The following is a 19070-nucleotide window of genomic DNA, read 5'->3' as shown; positions in this document are numbered from 1 at the left end:
TGAGAGCACAGATGGGGTTTGGGGAAGCCAAGAGAGCCCTAATTTGTAGGGCAGAGTACAAGTGAGGAAAGAGGTGAGGGGAGAAGGAGAGAGGGAAGAAAGGAAGGAGATAGTTCCAGTGATCTGCTGAGGGGCTCCCCTTGAATCTTGGGATAAGAACTGATCTGTGCATGCGTAAAAGGGAACTACCCAAGGCCAAAGAAAGAATCACCAGAACACAGGGCTGAGAATAGTTCATATTCCCACCAGTGAGAGTGGAAAGGCCTTGTCGTCTGGTATAGTTCTCAGAAAGGTATCATTCAGTAGTGGGAATATATTAGCCTTAGACTAAAGCTTAAAAAAGCTTAAAAGCAACCCTCAAAAGTGGAACACTGATCCCAGGAGCATGATTGCTGGATCAAATAGTAAGAGTATGTTTAGTTTTGTAAGAAACTGCCAAACCACCTACCAAAGGGGCTGTACTGTTTTCATTCCCACCAACAGCGAGTGAGAGTCTCTGTTGTTCCACATCCCCATCAACATTTGGTGTTGTCACTTCCAGATTTTGGCCATTCTATTAGGAGTGTAGTGGTATCTCATTGTTTTAATTTGCCTTTCCCTGATGACATTATGATGTGGAGCATCTTTTCATATACTTGTTTGCCATCTGTTTATCTTCTGAAGTGAGGTGTCTGTTAAGATATTTGGCCCATTTTTTAATCAAGTTGTTTTTCTTATTTTTGACTTTTAAGAGTCTTTTGTATATTTTGAGTAAAGTCCTTTCTCAGATATGTGTTCTGCAAATATTTTCTGCCTGTCTATGGCTTGTCTTCTCAGCCTCTTGACATTGTCTTTTGCAGAGCAGAAGTTTTTAATTTTAATAAAGGCTAGCTTACCCATTATTTCTTTTATGATCGTGCCTTTGGTGTTGTATCTGAAAAGTCATCACATGCCTAAGGTCATCTAGGTTATCTTCTGTATTGTCTTCAAGGAGTTTTACAGTTTTGTATTTTACATTTAGGTCTGTGATCCACTTTGAGTTAATTTTTGTGAAGGGTGTAAGGTCTGTCTAGGTTCATTTTTTTGCATGTGGATGTCCATTTGTCCCAGCACCATTTATTGAAGAGACTGTCTTCGCCACATTGTATGCCTTTGCTGCTTTGTCAAAGATCAGTTGACTTTATTTATGTGGTCTATTTCTGGGTTGTGTCTTCTGTTGCATTGATATATTTGTCTGTTCTTTCACCAATACCACACTGTCTTCTTCATTCCTTGCTATGTTTCTGAGTTATTAGCTAGAATAATTTTCCCTGTGCTTGAACAATATACCATTTAGAATCTTGCTCTTACTAGACTTTAGATACTTTATCCTATGCCAGTAAGATCCTGGGTTTATTCTTCTGTGGCTATGAGTTGTTTATTTTTCCATTTATGAACTTCCCTTCATTTTGCCCTTGGCTATCTATTTAAATTTTTTGTTCCTATTTTATTCAGCATCTTTGTGTATTTATTTAGGCCGTATGTTTTAGTGGTTACAAGCACATCTTTGCCAACACTTTGTGTTGTCACTCTTTAATTTTAGCCATTTTGGTGGGTGGGAGGTGGTATCTGAAATGTGGTCTTTTTTAAAAAAAAAATTTTATTGAGTTAACGATAGGTTACAATCTTGTGAAATTTCACTTGTACATTATTGTCTGTCACTTGTGTTGTAGGTGCAACCTTTCACCCTTTGTGCCCACCCCCCACCCTGTCTTTCCCCTGGTAGCCACTAATCTGTTCTCTTTGTCCACATGTTTAAATTCCTCATATGAGTGGAGTCATACAGAGATTGTCCTTCTCTGTCTGGCTTATTTCACTTAATATAATTCCCTCAAGGTCCATCCATGTTGTTGCAAATGGGACAGTTTTGTTCTTTTTTATAGCTACGTAGTATTCCCTTGTATATATATATACCGCATCTTTTTTATCCAATCATCTGTTGATGGGCACTTTGGTTGCTTTCACGTCTTGGCTGTTGTAAATAATGCTGCAGTGAATGTTGGGGTGCATGGGACTTTTGGAATTGCTGACTTCAAGCTCTTTGGATAGCTACCCAGTAGTGGGATAGCTGCATCGTATGGTAGTTCTATTTTTAATTTTTGAGGAATCTCCATACTGTTTTCCATAGTGGCTTCACCAGTTTGCATTCCCACCAGCGGTATATGAGGGTTCCTTTTTCTCCACAACCTCTCCAACATTTGTTACTATTTGTTTTAGTTATTTTTGTCATTCTAATGGGCGTAAGGTGATATCTTAGTGTAGTTTTGATTTGCCTTTCCCTGATGATCAGCGATGATGAGCATCTTTTCATGTGCCTATTGGCCATCCGTATATCTTCTTTGTAGAAGTGTCTGTTCATGTCTCCTGCCAATTTTTTGATTGGGTTGTTTAATTTTTTGTTGTTGAGTTCTTTATATGTCATGGATATTAAGCCTTTGTTGGATGTATTACTTGCAAATATTTTTTCCCAGTTAGTGGGTTGTTTTTTTGTTTCAACCCTGTTTTCCCTTGCCTTGAAGAAGCTCTTTAGTCTGATGAAGTCCCATTTGTTTATTCTTTCTATTGTTTCCCTTCTCTGAGAATACATGGTGTCTGAAAAGATCCTTTTAATACTGATGTTAAAGAGTGTACTGCCGACATTTTCTTCTAGAAGCCTTGTGGTTTCAGGTCTCAGCTTTAGGTCTTTGATCCATTTTGAGTTTATTTTGGTGAATGGTGAAAAAGAATGGTCAATTTTCATTCTTTTACATGTAGCTTTCCAGTTTTCCCAGCACCGTTTGTTGAAAAGACTTTCTTTTCTCCATTGTATGCCCTCAGCTCCTTTGTCAAAGATTAGCTGTCCATAGATGGGTGGTTTTATTTCTGGGCTTACAATTCTGTTCCATTGATCTGTGCACCTGTTTTTGTACCAGTACCATGCTGTTTTGGTTACTGTAGCTTTGTAGTATGTTTTGAAGTCAGGGATTGTGATGCCTCCAGCTCTGTTCCTCTTTCTCAGGATTGCTTTAGCAATTTGGGGTCTTTTGTTGCCTCATATGAATTTTAGGATTCTTTGATCTATTTCTGTAAAGAATGTCACTGAGATTCTGATTGGGATGGTGTTGAATCTATAGATTGCTTTAGGTAGAATGGACATTTTAACTATGTTTATTCTTCCAATCCATGTACATGGAATGTCTTTTCATCTCTTTATGTCGTCATCCATTTCTTTCAGAAAAGCCTTATAATTTTCATTGTATAGGTCTTTCACTTCCTTAGTTAAATTCACCCCGAGGTATTGTATTCTTTTTGTTGCGATTGTGAATGGTATTGTGTTCTTGAGTTCTTTTTCTGTTAGTTCGTTATTAGAGTATAAAAATGCTACTGATTTATGTAAATTGATTTTATACCCTGCAACTTTGCTGTAGTTGTTGATTACTTCTAAAAGTTTTCGAGTGGATTCTTTGGGGTTTTCTATATATAAGATTATGTCATCTGCAAACAGCGAGAGTTTCACTTCTTCGCTCCCTATTTGGATTCCGTTTTCTTGCCTAATTGCTCTGGCCAAAACCTCCAGTACTATGTTAAATAAGAGTGGTCATAGAGGGCATCCTTGTTTCGTTCCTGTTTTCAGGGGGATGGCGCTCAGTTTTTGCCCATTGAGTAATAATGTTGGCTGTGGGTTTGTCATATATGGCCTTTATTATGTTGAGGTAGTTCCCTTCCGTGCCCATTTTGTTCAGAGATTTTATCATAAATGGCTGTTGGATCTTGTTGAATGCTTTCTCTGCATCTATTGAGATGATTATATGGTTTTTATTCCTCAGTTTGTTGATGTGGTGTATCACATTGATTGATTTGCAGATGTTGAACCATCCCTGTGTCCCTGGTATGAATCCCACTTGATCGTGATATATGATCCTTTTGATGAATTGCTGTATTCGGGTTGCCAAAATTTTGTTTAGAATTTTTGCATCTATGTTCATCAGCGATATTGGCCTGTAGTTCTCCTTTTTCATGCTGTCCTCGTCAGGCTTTGGTATCAGTGTGATGTTGGCCTCGTAGAATGTGTTAGGAAGTGTTCCATCCTCCCTAATTTTTTGGAATAGCTTGAAAAGGATAGGTATTAAATCCTCTCTGAAAGTTTGGTAGAATTCCCCAAGAAACCATCTGGTCCTGGGGTTTTATTCTTTGGGATGCTTTTGATTGATGTTTCAATCTCTTTCCTTGTGATTGGTCTGTTCAAATTGTCTGCTTCTTCTTGAGTGAGCTTTGGGATATTGTAGAAGTCCAATAATTTATCCATTTCCTCTAGGTTATCCATTTTCCTGTCATATAGTTTTTCGTAGTATTCTCTTATAATCCGTTGTATTTCTGTGGAGTCTGTTGTTATTTCTCCTCTTTCATTTCTGATTTTGTTTATTTGAGCTTTCTCTTTTATTTTGTAAGTCTGGCTGGGGTTTGTCAATTTTATTTATCTTCTCAAAGAACCAGCTCTTTGTTTCATTGATCCTTTCTACTGCCTTTTTTGTTTCAGTAGCATTTATTTCTGCTCTGATTTTTATTATTTCTCTCCTTATGCTGACTTTGGGCTTTGTTTGTTGTTCTTTCTCTAATTCAGTTAGGTGTGGTTTAAGATTGCTGATTTGGGATTTTTCTTGTTTGTTAAGATGTGCCTGAATTGCGATGAATTTTCCTCTTGATACAGCTTTTGCTGCATTCCATATGAGTTGGTATGGTATGTTATCATTTTCATTTGTCTCCAGGTATTTTTTGATTTCTTCTTTAATTTCTTCAATGATCCATTGCTTGTTCAGTTGTTTAGTCTCCACATCCTTGTGCCTTTCTCAGCTTTTTTCTTGTAATTAATTTCTAGCTTTATAGCATTATGATTGGAGAAGATGCTTGTTATTATTTCAATTTTTTAAAATTTGTAGAGGCTTGCCTTGTTTCCCAACATATGGTCTATCCTTGAGAATGTTCCATGCGTGCTTGAGAAGAATGTGTATTCTGCTGTTTTTGGATGGAGTGTTCTATATATGTCTATTAAGTCCAACTGTTTTAGCTTTTCATTTAGCTCCAGTGTTTCTTTGTTGATTTTCTCTCTGGATAATCTGTCCATTGATGTGAGTGGGGTGTTGAGGTCCCTTACTATTATTGTGTTACTTTTAATATCTTCTTTTAGGTTTGTTAATAGTTGCTTTATGAACTTTGGTGCTCCTGTGTTGGATGCATAGATATTTATAAGTGTTATTTCTTCTTGATGAAGTGTCCCTGTGATCATTATATCTTGGCCCTCTATGTTTCTCTTTACTTGCTTTATCTTGAAGTCTGTTTTGTCTGATATAAGTATTGCAACACCTGCTTTCTTTTGTTTGCTATTAGCTTGGAGTATTGTCTTCCACCCCTTCACTCTGAGCCTGTGTTTGTCTTTGGAGCTGAGGTGTGTGTGCTGGAGGCAAGAAATTGTTGGATCTTGTTCTTTAATCCATTTTGCCACTCTGTGTTTTTTTATTGGAGAGTTCAGTCCATTTACATTGAGGGTGATTATTGATGCATGAGGGCTTAATGCTGTCATTCTCTTGCTCGTTTTCTGGTTTTCCTGTGATTCCTTTGTTTCTCGTCCTGTGTTTTAGCCTACCCATTGACTTCTGCAATTTCTTATGCTGGGTTTCTTAGACTTTTCCTTATTTATATTTTTTGTCTCTGTTCTGTTTTTTAGTTTAGTGGCTACCCTGAAGTTTGTACTCAGAATCTTGTGTATAACATAGTCCATTTTCTGGTGGTCTCTTATTTCCTTAGCCTAGACTGTTTCAGTCCCTTTCCTCCTGCCTCCTAAATTATTATTTTCATCTCTTATTCCAACTTATGTTGTGAGTTTGTGGTTAGAGTGATAAGATTGTCTTTGCTTTGGTGATTTCCTTCCCTTTATCCTAATGCTATAGTTGAATATTTGCTATCCTATTCCAATTCTGTCTCCCTACTCTGTGTTTTGTGACCCCTTACTCCCTTTTTTTCTTTTTTCAGGTATGAGAGCCTTCTTGAGGATTTCTTGTAGTGGAGGTCTTGTGACTACAAAGTCCCTTAGCTTTTGTTTGTCTGGAAAAGATTGAATTTCTCCCTCATATCTGAAGGATATTTTTGCTCGATAGAGTATTCTTGGCTGAAGATTTTTATCCTTTAAAGTTTTGAATATGTCACTCCAATCTCTCCTAGCTTGTAAGGCTTCTGTAGAGAAATCCGCTGAAAGTCTCATGGGGGTTCCTTTGTAGGTTATTTTCTTTTGCTTTGCTGCCCTGAGTATTCTCTCTTTGTCATTCGTTTTTGCCATTTTTGCTACCATATGCCTTGCAGTAGGTCTTTTTACATTAACAAATCTAGGAGATCTGAAAGCTTCCTCCACACACATTTCTCTCTCAATCCCTAGATTTGGGAAGTTCTCTTCTATTATTTTGTTGAGCACACTTTCTGCTCCATTTTCCTTTTCCACGCCCTCTGGAATTCTGATGATTCTTAAGTTGCATTTTCTCATTGAGTCAGCTATTTCTCTGAGATTTTCTTCAGTTTTTTAAATTCTTAGTTCTCTTTCTTCATCTGTCTGGAGCCATTCAGCCTGTCTATCTTTGATTATGCTAATTTGCTCCTCTATGGTGTCTACACAGGCATTCAGGGAATCCGTATTCTGTTTTATCTGATCCATTGTGTTTTTCACCTCTAGTATTTCTAATTGATTCTTCTTTATAATTTCAATCTCTTTTGTGAAGTAACTCCAGAACTCGTTGACTTGTTTCTCTATATTTCCCTTTACCTCATTGAATATTTTGATGATAGCTATTTTGAACTCATCTTCACTTAGTTTACCCATTTCCAAGCCCTCAGGACCTACTTCTCTATTTTTATTGTTTTCCTTTTGGACTGGAGCTTTTATAAATTGCTGGATGGTAGAGGAGTGGTTTTTGCGCATGATGCTATTATTTGGTTGCAGTTACAACCTGTCACCACTAGATGGAGGTCGAGAGCCTTGTGTTCTGAGCCCTCAGCCTTCAGCCGCGATGGTGGCGCGCAGTGGGTTGAGGGAGGAGGGGCACTTTCACTCATGCGGACCTGGATTGGATCAGCTCTCACTCTCCAGTCTCCCGGGGCCCTGGCTTGCTGGGGTTCCCCCACGCAAAAGCTTTCCCCTGTTAGAGGGTTTCGCTGCACAGACGGTGGGAGTCCAGGATGATCCCCGGATGCGTGGACCCTCCCCTGCTCCTTCCTGCACCCATGGCAGTGATCCCAGTCTCTAAGGGAGAGAGCGAAGAGCTCTCCTATGCTGTTCCAGCTCCTCCGAGGGCGGCTCCAGCCTCTCCACCTTCCATCGTTAGGCTGCTGTGGGTCTCTGACGATTTCTGTTATTAGGATTTTTTTTTTCTGGTTGGAAAGCAGTTGCTCTTTTTGGTTGTAATTTGGAGGGGAGAGAGTCCTGGGTGAGCTCATGCCGCCATGTTGCTGACGTCACCTCTACCCTGAAATGTGGTCTTAAGTCATATTTCCCTGATGAATAACAATGTTGAGCCCCCATTTTTTGTGTTGTAGCTAATTTTTTTGTATTTCTGGTTTTATTCTGCTTCATGGTAGATTTTTATTTGTGGGGAACAAATTTTCTTCAGCTCTGAACTTTTGATTCTTATTCTGTGTTTTCTTCTCATAGTAGCTTTATATGGGTGTCATCTGCCCCATTCTGGCTTTTTCTTTCTGGGAGTGATTTTTTCTGTGTTTAATCACCATGATAACCCTCCCTCCCTTGTTCCCTTTCCTTAATGAGCTCACTAGTCTCCACTGGATTCTTTCTATAGTTTGGACTATGAATGGAGCTGGGTCTGATGTATTTGAGCTTCACTACTTATAAGAAATTTGAAGTTCCTTGGTAGAGAATGAGGCTAGACAGGTTAGAGGAACCAATGCCCTTAGTGTATGAATAAATCAGAGATCCAGGTGAGGAGGAAGGGTAGACAAAACTTTATTATTGTTAGCTTAACATTGTTTTGGGTCTAGGTATCCATCTAGAAATCTTTGGTAATTGAAAATGGAAGTTGATTATGCAACCATGAATACTTTAAGGAAAATATCTGTAAATGCTGAACTGAGGAAACTGCAGAGTCTGCAAATCTCTCCATACATATTTTTAAAGAATTTTAAAAATATGTTTTCCAGACCAGTCTTTAACACTTTGAAAACCTGTGTCTTTGGACTCACACTGTCAGAGTCCAGTTTTGGGTCTCTCTGAATAAAGACCCATGTAATTAACTGAATTTTGAGTTTTCTTCTAGATGTTTTCCATTGTGTCAGTGCATCAACACTTGTGTTTAGGGAATAGTAGTATTCTGAATATTTTTTCATCCAGATATTTTTAAAAGAATTTTTTAGGTAGATGAGAATCTTTTTAAGAATAACTTTCTAAATATATCTACTTGGGGTCCTTAATTCAAATAGTTTAAAAAACCATTTCCTTATGAATAACCTGTTGTCTTTTATAAACAATTTTTCAGCAAACATTGAGAAGAATGTGCTACCTTACCATCAAAGAAATGGCTACCATCTCTGAGGATGTGATAATTGTCACAAGCAGGTATGTGAATAGTCAAAACCTAGGATGGGATACTTGTGTATTTTGTGAAATATTTATTGTTCTCTTTCTATTAATTTTATTTTTTGACTGTAAGAAGGCCAATAGGAATTTAAGACTATGTTATCTTAAAACATTCTTTTCTAAAATGTGGTTGTCATCATGTGAAAACCATCCTTGTCTGATAAAGCAAAGAAAGAAGTCACAAAGGATAATGCTAATAGATTTGCTTACATTTATAAATGTTTGTGAAAATATATGAACAAATTAAAAAGTAAATGATAGACTGAAATAAAATATTTACAAGTACATCAAAAGGCCAGCATCTGTAATATGTAGGGGACCCTTATACTTCAAAAAAATTCCAAGTGATAATTCATAAAATAACCAATACAAAGGATCTAAATATCTTTAAATAGTCATTCTCACTAGTAACCAAAAAATGTAAATTACAAATTTAAGAATGAGTTAGTATTTTTACCCATCAAATTGGTGAAAAAGGAAAAAGGCAGTTGGTACTTGTAAGGGGGACTTGTAAGGGAGATATTCTTGTGTACAAGAGGTGGAATAATAACTTGATTTATTTTTCCTGGAAAACGGTTTGGCAGCGTTTGTTGAATGTTTGAAAGGGTTTATCCTTTTGACCCAGTCATACCACGTCTATGTTCCCTCTCTGGAACAATCCTCAGAAAATAATCAGAGAGAGCGCAGAAAGACTTAGATGCCGTGATATTTGTTGCAACACTGTTTACACTACCAAAAAGAATAAAACAACTTAAATGTCTGCCATTGTTAAAAATTATTTAATTAGCTGTGTTATAATCATATTATGAAGTATTTTAATTCTTTGAAAATATTTTTGACACATTGATAATGATATGGGAAAGTCCTCAGTAAAGTGCCGAGTGAGATTTTATTTCAAGTCTGTATTCTATATAGTCCCACTTTTAAAAATGGTTTGTGTATGTATATAAAAATATATGGATGGCAGTACACTGATCTATTACCAGTGGGTTGTCTCTGGGTGTTTGGCATTGTGGCTGTTTATTTTCTTTAAGCTTTTGGGATAATTTCCAAGTATCCTAGAATGAGTATGTATAGAGTTCTAAAATATACAACAAATGTTATTTAAAAAATAATTGCCTTCTTAGTTATTAATTATAACTCATTTAAGTGAATCTGGCTTTTGTACAACAAAATGAATTTTGGGGGATGGTGCTTACGTTTAGTCAGCAGTTGTGTGGAATGTGGTTTCAATTAGTAGAACTTACAGCTGAAAATGACAGAAAGCCAGATGTAAATAGTGACTGAAGTTAGGCACAGCGTAGCTGGTCTTAGTTCAGTAGTTCAACAGTGTCAGAGCTGGTGTCTCGAGAATTCTTTTAGACATTCTCACATTATTGCATAGTAGATGCCTGAATTACTGGCCGTGCACCATTCAAGGGGGGAGGGGTCCTGGGAAGGGGCCAGAGAGAGCCGCCACCATCTGCCTCTTTTATCAGGGATGCAATAGCTTTTCCCAAGGTAATTTTTTGATTTCATTTGGCACAGCTGTGTTATATGACTATCCTTGGGAGGCCAGGAAAGTGAATACTTAGCTTTTATAGTCTAAGGGGCAGGCTCGGAAGAAGGGGTTGAGAATGGGTATTGGATTAGTCAGCTAGCAGTGTCTACCAGAAGTAAGAAACAGAAAATCTTCACTTAGATTGATAGATTCTCTAAATATTGGAAAAATTAAAAATAGAGTAGTCAATTATTGATTGAGGGCTTTTTGTTTGTTTAGCTGTTAATACTTCCCTCTGAGTCCCGTTATGCCACCTTGAGTAATGGTTTGCTTCGAGTTCATTTTGTGATTAGTACATGTAGGAGGCAGAATAATGGCCCCCAAAGATATCCCTGTCCTAATTCCCAGGACCTGTGACTGTGTTACATTACACAGCAAAGGGAATTAAAGTTGCTAATCAGCAGATAGGGACAGTATCTTGGATTAACCAGGTCGGCCCAATATAAGGACAGGGGTTCTTAAAAGTAGAAGAGGGAGGCAGAAGAAAATTGTCAGTAAAGAGATGCCGTGATGGAAGCAGGGTCAGAGAGATGCAGTGTTGCTGGATTTGGAGATAGAGGAAGGGGGCTTTGAGCCAAGGAATGTGGGTGGGCTCTAGAAATTGGAAAGGCAAAGAAGTGGATTCATCCCTACAGCCTCCAGAAAGGAATGCAGCCCTGCTGACACCTTGATTTTAGCCCGGTGAGTCCTGTGTTGGGCTTCTAACTTACACACCTATAAGATAAAGAAGTGGATGATGTCTTGAGCCTCTAAGTTTTTGGTAATTTGTTACGGCAGCAATAGAAAACTAATAGATAAATGTATCAAATCAACATGTACACCTTAAACTTACAGAATGTTATGTGTCGATTATATCTCAAAGCTGGGGAAAAAAATAAAACTAATAGAGATTTTGGTACCTGGAAGTGGGATGCTGCTGTAACAAATACCTAAAAACGTGGAAGTGGCTTTGGAATTGGGCAATGAGCAAATGCTGGAAGAATTTTGAGGAGCATAATAGAAAAAGTCTACATTGCCTCGAACAGACTGTTAGTAGAACTATGGATGTTAATGACTCTGCTGGACTCAGAAGGAAGTGAGGACCAGGAAGGAGGAAACATTTGTCACCTTAGAGAATACTCAAATCATTGTGAACAGACTCCTGGTAGAAATATGGACGTTAAATGCCCTGCTGGTGAGGGCTCAGCAGAAAATGAGGAAGATGTTAGAAACCGGAGGAAAGGGGATCTTGGTTATAGAGTGGCAGGGAGCTTGGTAGCATTGTGTCCATCAGCTGTGTGGAAAGCGGAACTTGTAGGCAACGAACTTGGATATTTAACTGAGATTTGCAAGCAGAGTGTTGAGGTGCAGCCTGGTTTCTTTTTGCCACTTATAGTAAAAGTTGAGAGTAGAGAAATAAATTGAAGAGAGACCCGTTAAATAAGAACCAGGAGTTCTTTACAAATATCAAATCATTATGTTGTACACCTGAGACTAATATGTTATATGCCAAGTATACCTCAAAAAAAACCCCTAAAACAGAAGTTCTTGGTTTTGGAAATTCTCAGCCTACCAAAATGGCAAAGGAAGCTAAAATCAAGAGATTCATGCTCTAGAGAACACGTCACAGGAGTTGCTCTAGAGCCTTTTGCTAAAACCTCGGAGAGATTAAAAGGTCAGAGTATTCACTCACACAAAACACCCTGAAGAGATCAAGGATGTGACTCATAGATTCCTTCAGCATCTAAGCAGAAGCTCAAAATAGAGCTGAGATTATCTAGGCAAGCTCTGTGGTGGAGCCTCTTGTCTAATGCGCGAGTCTCTGTACGTATAGTATACGGGAGTCCCACAAGGCTCCTGAGAATCTTATAGCAGCAGAAACACTGCTGGCTTGGACTGAAAGGGACACAGAGAGTGAAAGAAGGCTGTGAGAGCCCCCAAATTCTACAGGCGGGAAGCATGCTGATAAGACTACTCAGCTTTAAACACATACTGCCCTTTATGAAAAGGAAGGATGGTCCTGAGGGCAGAGGCGCAGGCCTGCAGGGTGGAGCTGGGAGCTAGAGAGAATTCTGCCTTTTCCGGTTTGCCTGGCTGGATTTCAGAATTGCTTGGGACCGGTGACTCTTTTTCCTTCCATTTTCTCCCTTTTTGAACAGGAGTATCTGTAACTTATCCTATGGCAGTCCCTCCCGTGTATTTGAGAGCAGAGAATTTGTTTTCTAGTTTCACAGGTCTGCAGGTGGAGAGGAATTTTGCCTCAGGATAGGTTACACCCAGAGTCTCACGCATACCTCATTGAGATGATTTTGAGGATAAGATTGGGACTTTCGAGTGGGGTGAGGTTTAGATGAGATTTTGGACTGTGAGTTGATGCTGTAGTGTGTTGAGATTTAGGGGACTTGGGGATGCGGTGAATGTATTTTGCCTATGAGTTGGATGTAGCCCTGCTGACACAATGATTTTAGCTCAGTGAGACCCATGCTGGACTTCTAACCCAAAGAACTGTAAGATAACACATTTTTGTTGTTTTAAACCACTAATTGTCATTTGTTACAGCAGGAGTATAAAACTAAGCTAGTAGATGACCGTTCTACATATGTACACAATTATGTTAGCTTGGTAAGAAACCATGGTGATTGAGACCCTGAAGGCAGACACTTCACGAAAATATATATGAATGGCCAATAAGCACATGGAAATGTTCTCCATGTTATTAGTCATCAGGGAAATGCAAAGTAAAACCTCAATGAGGTAACATTCCATAACCACTATAATGGTTAAAATAACAAAGCCTGACAATACCAAAATCAAAAAGCTGGGTCCAATACCAAGTATATAGAGCAGTTGAAACTCTCATACATTGTAGGTGAGAATTCAGAATGGTATAATGGCCTTAGAAAAAGCGTGACAGTTTCTTATAAAGTTAAACATATAGCTACCCTGTGATGAGAAATTCCATTACTAGGTATTTACTCTAGAAAAAATGAAAATATATGACCACAAAAAAGACTGTACAAGAATTTCATAGCAGCTATGATGAAATTTATGATGGCTCTAAACTAGAAACAACCCAAACGTTCATCAGCAGGAGAATGGAGTAAGAAATTGTGGTGTATTAATATAGTGACTACTACTCAACAATAAAAAGGAAAAAATTGCTGATTCAAGCAAGAACACAGGTACATTTCTAAAACATTATGTTGGAACAAAAGAAAAGAGACACAAAAGAATACATGCTGGGTGATTCTAGTTATATAAATTCTTAAGACCAGCCGGAATTCCGCTGTGGTGATAAAAACCATAAGTCTGGTAGGTAGGAAGAAATTGACTGGAAGTAGGCATGAGGGACATTCCTGAGGTTGATGGAAGTGTTCTGTATTTTATTTTGAGTGGAGGTTACATGGGTGATCACAATCCACCAAAACTTATCTAACTGAACACATAAGCTGTGCATTTTTATTCTATATAAATTACAACTCAGTTTTAAAAAAGAAACAACGTGATAAGATTTAGTTAGTGGCTTACGGATAGTCAAGTATATTGACAATATGGTCATACTCTTCTACCCCTGTCTGATGAGACTCACCCGGTGAAAGTATGCATCTGAAGATTGCTTAGAATTCTGGAATTGAGTCATAAGGAATGATCCATCATTAACATGAGGGAGGAGCATTGGGGGTCGGGGGTATCAGTATGTGATAGGTTATACCCCTGGTCACAGGAAATCAAATGAACAGTTCATAGACTGTGATTTAGGAAGAAATAAATGGGTTGTATAAACTGTTATCTAGCAGGCAGCTTTTAAATCAACTGTGGGGATAATGTGAGCATTTGGGTAGGGGGAGGACAATACTTTGAGGTTCCTGAGGGAACTAAGAAGCTAAGACCATCCACTTACTTGGTAAGAAATATTCAAGCCTGAAACAACTTTTCTTCTTGGATGCCACTGCTGTCCTGAGTATTACATCTGAGGTTTTACTGGCAGGATGTGGTTTAGAACAAGAAAGAAAGTGGAATACTCTTATAATCTGACTTAGCCAGCATTATGGTGAAACTCCTCTCAGAGATCTCTGGTAACCTCTTAATTGAAAAATCCAAAAGCCAGTTTTCAGCCCGTATTTTACCTGACCCCCCTCTCCATTTTAACATGGTTAAATGCTGCCTGAAGTTCTACCATCTTTGGCTTTCAGAACTGTATTCCTGAATTTCCTCCCATCTCCCATGACTCCATTTCATTTCTTTCATACAAGTGGTTGCTTTTCTTCTGCCTGTCACCTAAATATTGGCATTCCCTGGGGTTTATATAAATGCTGTGGCCATTTCCCAAACTCCTCATGCTGTATGATACCCTATATCTTTGTCCATGTGTCTCCCTGTGCCTGCAGTTATTCTGTTTCCTTTTCCACAAAGCTCAAACATCATTATACATATTGATTTCCCTATTATTGATAGGTTAGCCATTGTCTCCTCTGTTCTTTTAACAATTTGTTTTTACTTCTATTCTAGTATTTAATACATTGTACTGTAATTATTAGTTTACATGTTTTTCTGCCCTCTGTACTGTTAGTTCCTTGAGAACAAGAACCACATCTCATATAACTTTGTATCATTAATTCCTGGAAAAGTGCCTTGTTTGTGTTAGACACGCATTAAAACTTCGTTGCATGAATTAAATAAAGGATAGTCCACTTTCTCCTTCAGTCAAAGGGGCCATAATGAGAGGGATTATTTTTCTTTCTCCCTGTCTCAAGAAAGCACTCACACATAGGAAGAGGTGGAGAAATGTGGGTGTATTGTGTTTCTCCAGAGAACATAACTAATAGGCAATATATAGATGTATAGAAAGAGATTTACTATGAAGGATTGGCTCATGCAGTTATGGACACTAAATCCCATGATCTGCTGTTTTGCAAACTGGAGGTCCAGGAAAGTTGGTGGTGTAGTTCCAGTCCAAACCTGAAGGCCTGAGAACCAGGAGCACTAATGTCTCCCGTCCAAGGGCAGGAGAAGATGGATGTCCTAGCTCAAGGAGAGAGCAAAGTCTCCCTTCCTCTGCCTTTTTGTTCTGTTTAGGCTCTCAATGGATTGGATGATGCCCATCCCCATGGGAGAGGGCAATTTTCCTTACTCAGCGTATTGATTCAAATGCTAATCTCTTCTGGAAATACTCTCATGGACACACCCAGAAATAATGTGTTTTTTGTTTGTTTTGGTGAGGAAGATTGGTCCTGAGCTAACATCTGTGCCAATCTTCCTCTATTTTGCATGTGGGATGCCACCACAGCATGGCTTGGTGAGCAGTGTGTAGGTCTGTACCCAGGATCCGAACTTGTGAAACCTGGGCCGCTGAAGCAGAATGTGTGAACTTAACCACTATGCCACTGGGCTGGCCCCCCAGAAATAATGGTTTACCAGCTATCTGGGTGTCCCTTAGCCCAGGCAAGTTGATACATAAAATTAACTGTCACAGTGGGCTTAATGGATGTTGAGAAACCTTTCTGTATTCTGCTTTCCTTCCCTTTCTCCTCCCCAGTTGATAAGCAGACTGCTGTGATTTATTTGGATTAATACTTATTCTTTCTTAAAATGAAATTGTGGAAGACTTTGATGAAAGATGGTGAAAATCATGCCCGGTCATAAAACGTCCTTCTCCACAGCCTAATGAAATGAGCAACAGTGAATAAAAGGGAAAGCCGGGGGACTTCTGATTCTAGCCAAGGTGGAGTGAGGCCACTACGGGCCATCTCTCCCAATGATTACAACAAAGCCTCTGGACAAAAGTACAAAAAGCAACTACCTGAGGACTCTGAAAAGTGAATCATAGCAGGTAAATTTTGAGAGAGAAAACAGTAATTAATGAATAATCAATATGGTAACAGTGAATTTCATGGTTACTTTTCCTCTTTATCCCCTAGGTTTGAACCAAGGATAGGCTGAATCAGGGAACTGTATAGTGGGCAGGGTCAGTAAAGACTCAGAGAGAAGCCTATCTCCCTGACCTGAGCACAGGTTAAAGAAAAGACCCCTCCAACCTGGAGAGCAATCTTTTTTGTTTGTTTTTGTTTTTCTGTTTACTTGCTGGTCCTGCCTTGAGGCCAGCCCCAGTTGTAGAAGAACATTACTATGGTGTGACAGCAGTGTTTCAGACACCTAAAACCCTGAGATAAAATGATCCCTGAGAAAAGGGGCCCTTGTTGTATGAAGAGTGGAGGGAAATCCTTGTTATTATTTTTTTCTGTCTTCTCTTACTTTGTACTGAGGGCCCACTTCCTCAGAATTGTGCGGTAGCACAGGGAGCTGAAACTCTGGGAAAATCCCATATTTCTGGCTAGAAAGACTGGGAAAAGAGGTCCTTGAGAGCCAAAGAGTGTGGGAGAGATGACATGCACTAAAGGCCAGGCAGAACTTCGATTTGAAACTAACTGCGGTGATTGCTTACTAAAACAAAAAGTCAACATTCCACAGAGACTTTTAACAGGACCCAGAATCTCATGACATAATATTCAGAATGTCCAGATATAATCCAAAATTAGTCAATCAGGAAAGTCTGACCAATTCTCAAGGGAAAAGATAATCAATAGACGCAAACCCCTAAATTATCTAGATGTTGGGATTATTGAAGACTTTGAAGCAGCTAATGGAACCATGCTCCATAAAGGTGAACACTCTTGAAATGAGTAGAAAAAATAGAAATTTTCAGCAGAGAATTTATATAAAAAGAGAACCAGTTGAAAATTTTAGAAATGACAAAGTACAACAAGCAAAATAAAAGATTCATTGGCTGACCTCAATAGCAGAATGGAGGTGTCAGAGGAAAGGGTCAGTGAACTTGAAGACAATTCAATAGAAATAATCCCGACTGAGAATATAGAGAAAAAAGATTGAAAACAAAAATAAACAGCCCCACTGACCTGTGGGACTATATCAAAGGGCCTAACGTTCGTATCATTGGAGCCCCTGAAGAAGAGGAGAAAGGGATGGGTGCAAAAAAAATTTGAAGAAATAATGGCTGAAAACTTCCAAATTTCAAGGAAGATATAACTTTACAGATTCAAGAAGCTCAGTGAAAGTTATACAAGATAAACTCAAAGGAATCCACACCCAGATATATAACAAAACTGCTGAAAACCAAAGATAAAGGCAAACTCTTGAAAGCAGTTAGAGAAAAATGATGTGTTACATGTAGAGAAACTTCAATTTAGCAGACCGTGGATTTCTCATCAGAAAACACAGATGTTGGAAGACAATGGAACACCATGTTTAAAGTGCTGAAAGGAAAGGAACTGACAACCCAGAGTTCTACATCCACTAAAAATACCTTTTGGGAGTGAAAGTGAAATAAAGATGTCCTCATGTGAAGGTAAACAAGGTGTACTCTAACAGAAATATTAAATGAAGTGTTTCAGGCTGAAGAGACGTGATACTAGAAGGATCCCCAGTGCAGCCACTGCAACAGCATCTTCATATAACAAAAGAAGACAGGAAGCACAACTGTCCACCCAGAACTCTGTGCCTCCTGAAACAGCTTTCAAAAACAGCTGGAATAAAAGCAATTTCAGACATACAAAAGCTGAAAGAATTAATCTCTAGCAGGTTCACAGGTAAATGGAAAAGGAAGTTTTTTAGGCAGAAGTAAAGTGATACTGAGGGAAAATATCGATCTGTACAGAAAAATGAGTTCTGGAAATGTTAACAGCATGGGTAGATATATAAGACATTTTTAAATCTCTTTAAAACATAATTGACTGTTTAAACGAAAATCAAAATATAGCGTGGGATTTATAACATATGTAAAAGTAAAGTGTATGACAACAATAGCATAAAGGCCAAGAGGGGAAATGGAACTATACTACTGTAAAGCTCTTACTCTGTGTATGAAGTTTATCATATCACTTGAAGACAATCTGTGATAAGTTAAAAATGTACATTATAAACTCTAAAGCAGCTACTAAAATAACAGTGCAGAGTTATAGCTGATAAGCCAACAAAGGAGATAATCAGAATCATAAAAAATTTGTTCTTAGTGCCATCGAGTCAATTTTGACTCCTGGCCACACTGTGTACAGCAGAGTTGAACCCTTTTTGTGCCATCCTCTCATCTTCCAGTGCTATATCAGACAAATGTTCTGCTGCTATGCACTGGGTTTGTGTGGCTGATTTTTTTCAGAAGTGAGTGGCCAGGTCCTTCTTCCTAGTCTGTCTAGTCTGGGAGCTCTGCTGAACCCTGTCCACCGTGGGTGACCCTGCTGGTATCTGAAATACTGGTGGCATAGCTTTCAGCATCACCGCAACACACAGCTGCCACAGTATACAACTGACAGATGGATGGTGTGGTTCCCTGACTGGGAAATGAACCTGGGCTTTAGCAGTGAGAGCACCAAATCTCAACCACTGGACAACCAGGGCTGGCTTCATTTAAAAAATACCCAATCAGACAGAAGAAAAAAGAAAAGAAAAAGAAAATAGAATGAAAAACAACTGAGATAATAGAAGAAAAGTAGCAGACTAAAAAACTCAAACCTAGCCATATCAATAATCACCACTAAAGATAAATATTCTGAACTCTCTGATTTTAAAAGACAAAGATTGCCAGATTGAATTTTTTTAAAAAATCCAGATCCAACTATATGCTGCTCACAAGAAACGTGTTTTAAATATAAAGACACAAATAAGTTGAAAATAAAAGGATGAAAAAAGATATACCATGCTAACTTTAAAAGCTGTACTCTTCATATTAATATCAGATAATATAGATTTCAGAGTAAATATTACTACAGATAAAGGGGTCAACCCATCAAGAAGACATAATTCTAATTGTTTATGCACATAAAAAGAGTTTCACAATGCTCAAAGCAAAAGTTGATAGAATTGCAAGGAGACATAGACAAATCCACAATTATAGTTGGAAATTTCAATATC

The 19070-nt window shown here is 38.4% G+C and overlaps 1 protein-coding gene across 1 annotated transcript in view; it reads left to right on the top strand.

Annotated features, from left to right (window-relative positions):
• The window catches only part of COPG2 (COPI coat complex subunit gamma 2), a 120825-nt gene that overhangs the window by 14467 nt on the left and 87288 nt on the right, over positions 1-19070 (top strand). The window contains exon 5 of the mRNA XM_008512905.2: positions 8529-8608. Coding sequence (XP_008511127.1) covers positions 8529-8608 — 80 coding nt within the window. The remainder of the gene's footprint in view (positions 1-8528; positions 8609-19070) is intronic.

Source organism: Equus przewalskii, chromosome 4, assembly GCF_037783145.1.
Source record: "Equus przewalskii isolate Varuska chromosome 4, EquPr2, whole genome shotgun sequence".
NCBI lineage: Eukaryota > Metazoa > Chordata > Mammalia > Perissodactyla > Equidae > Equus > Equus przewalskii.
The sequence above is the reverse complement of the archived record's forward strand: the minus strand, read 5'-3'. Positions and strand labels throughout refer to the sequence as shown.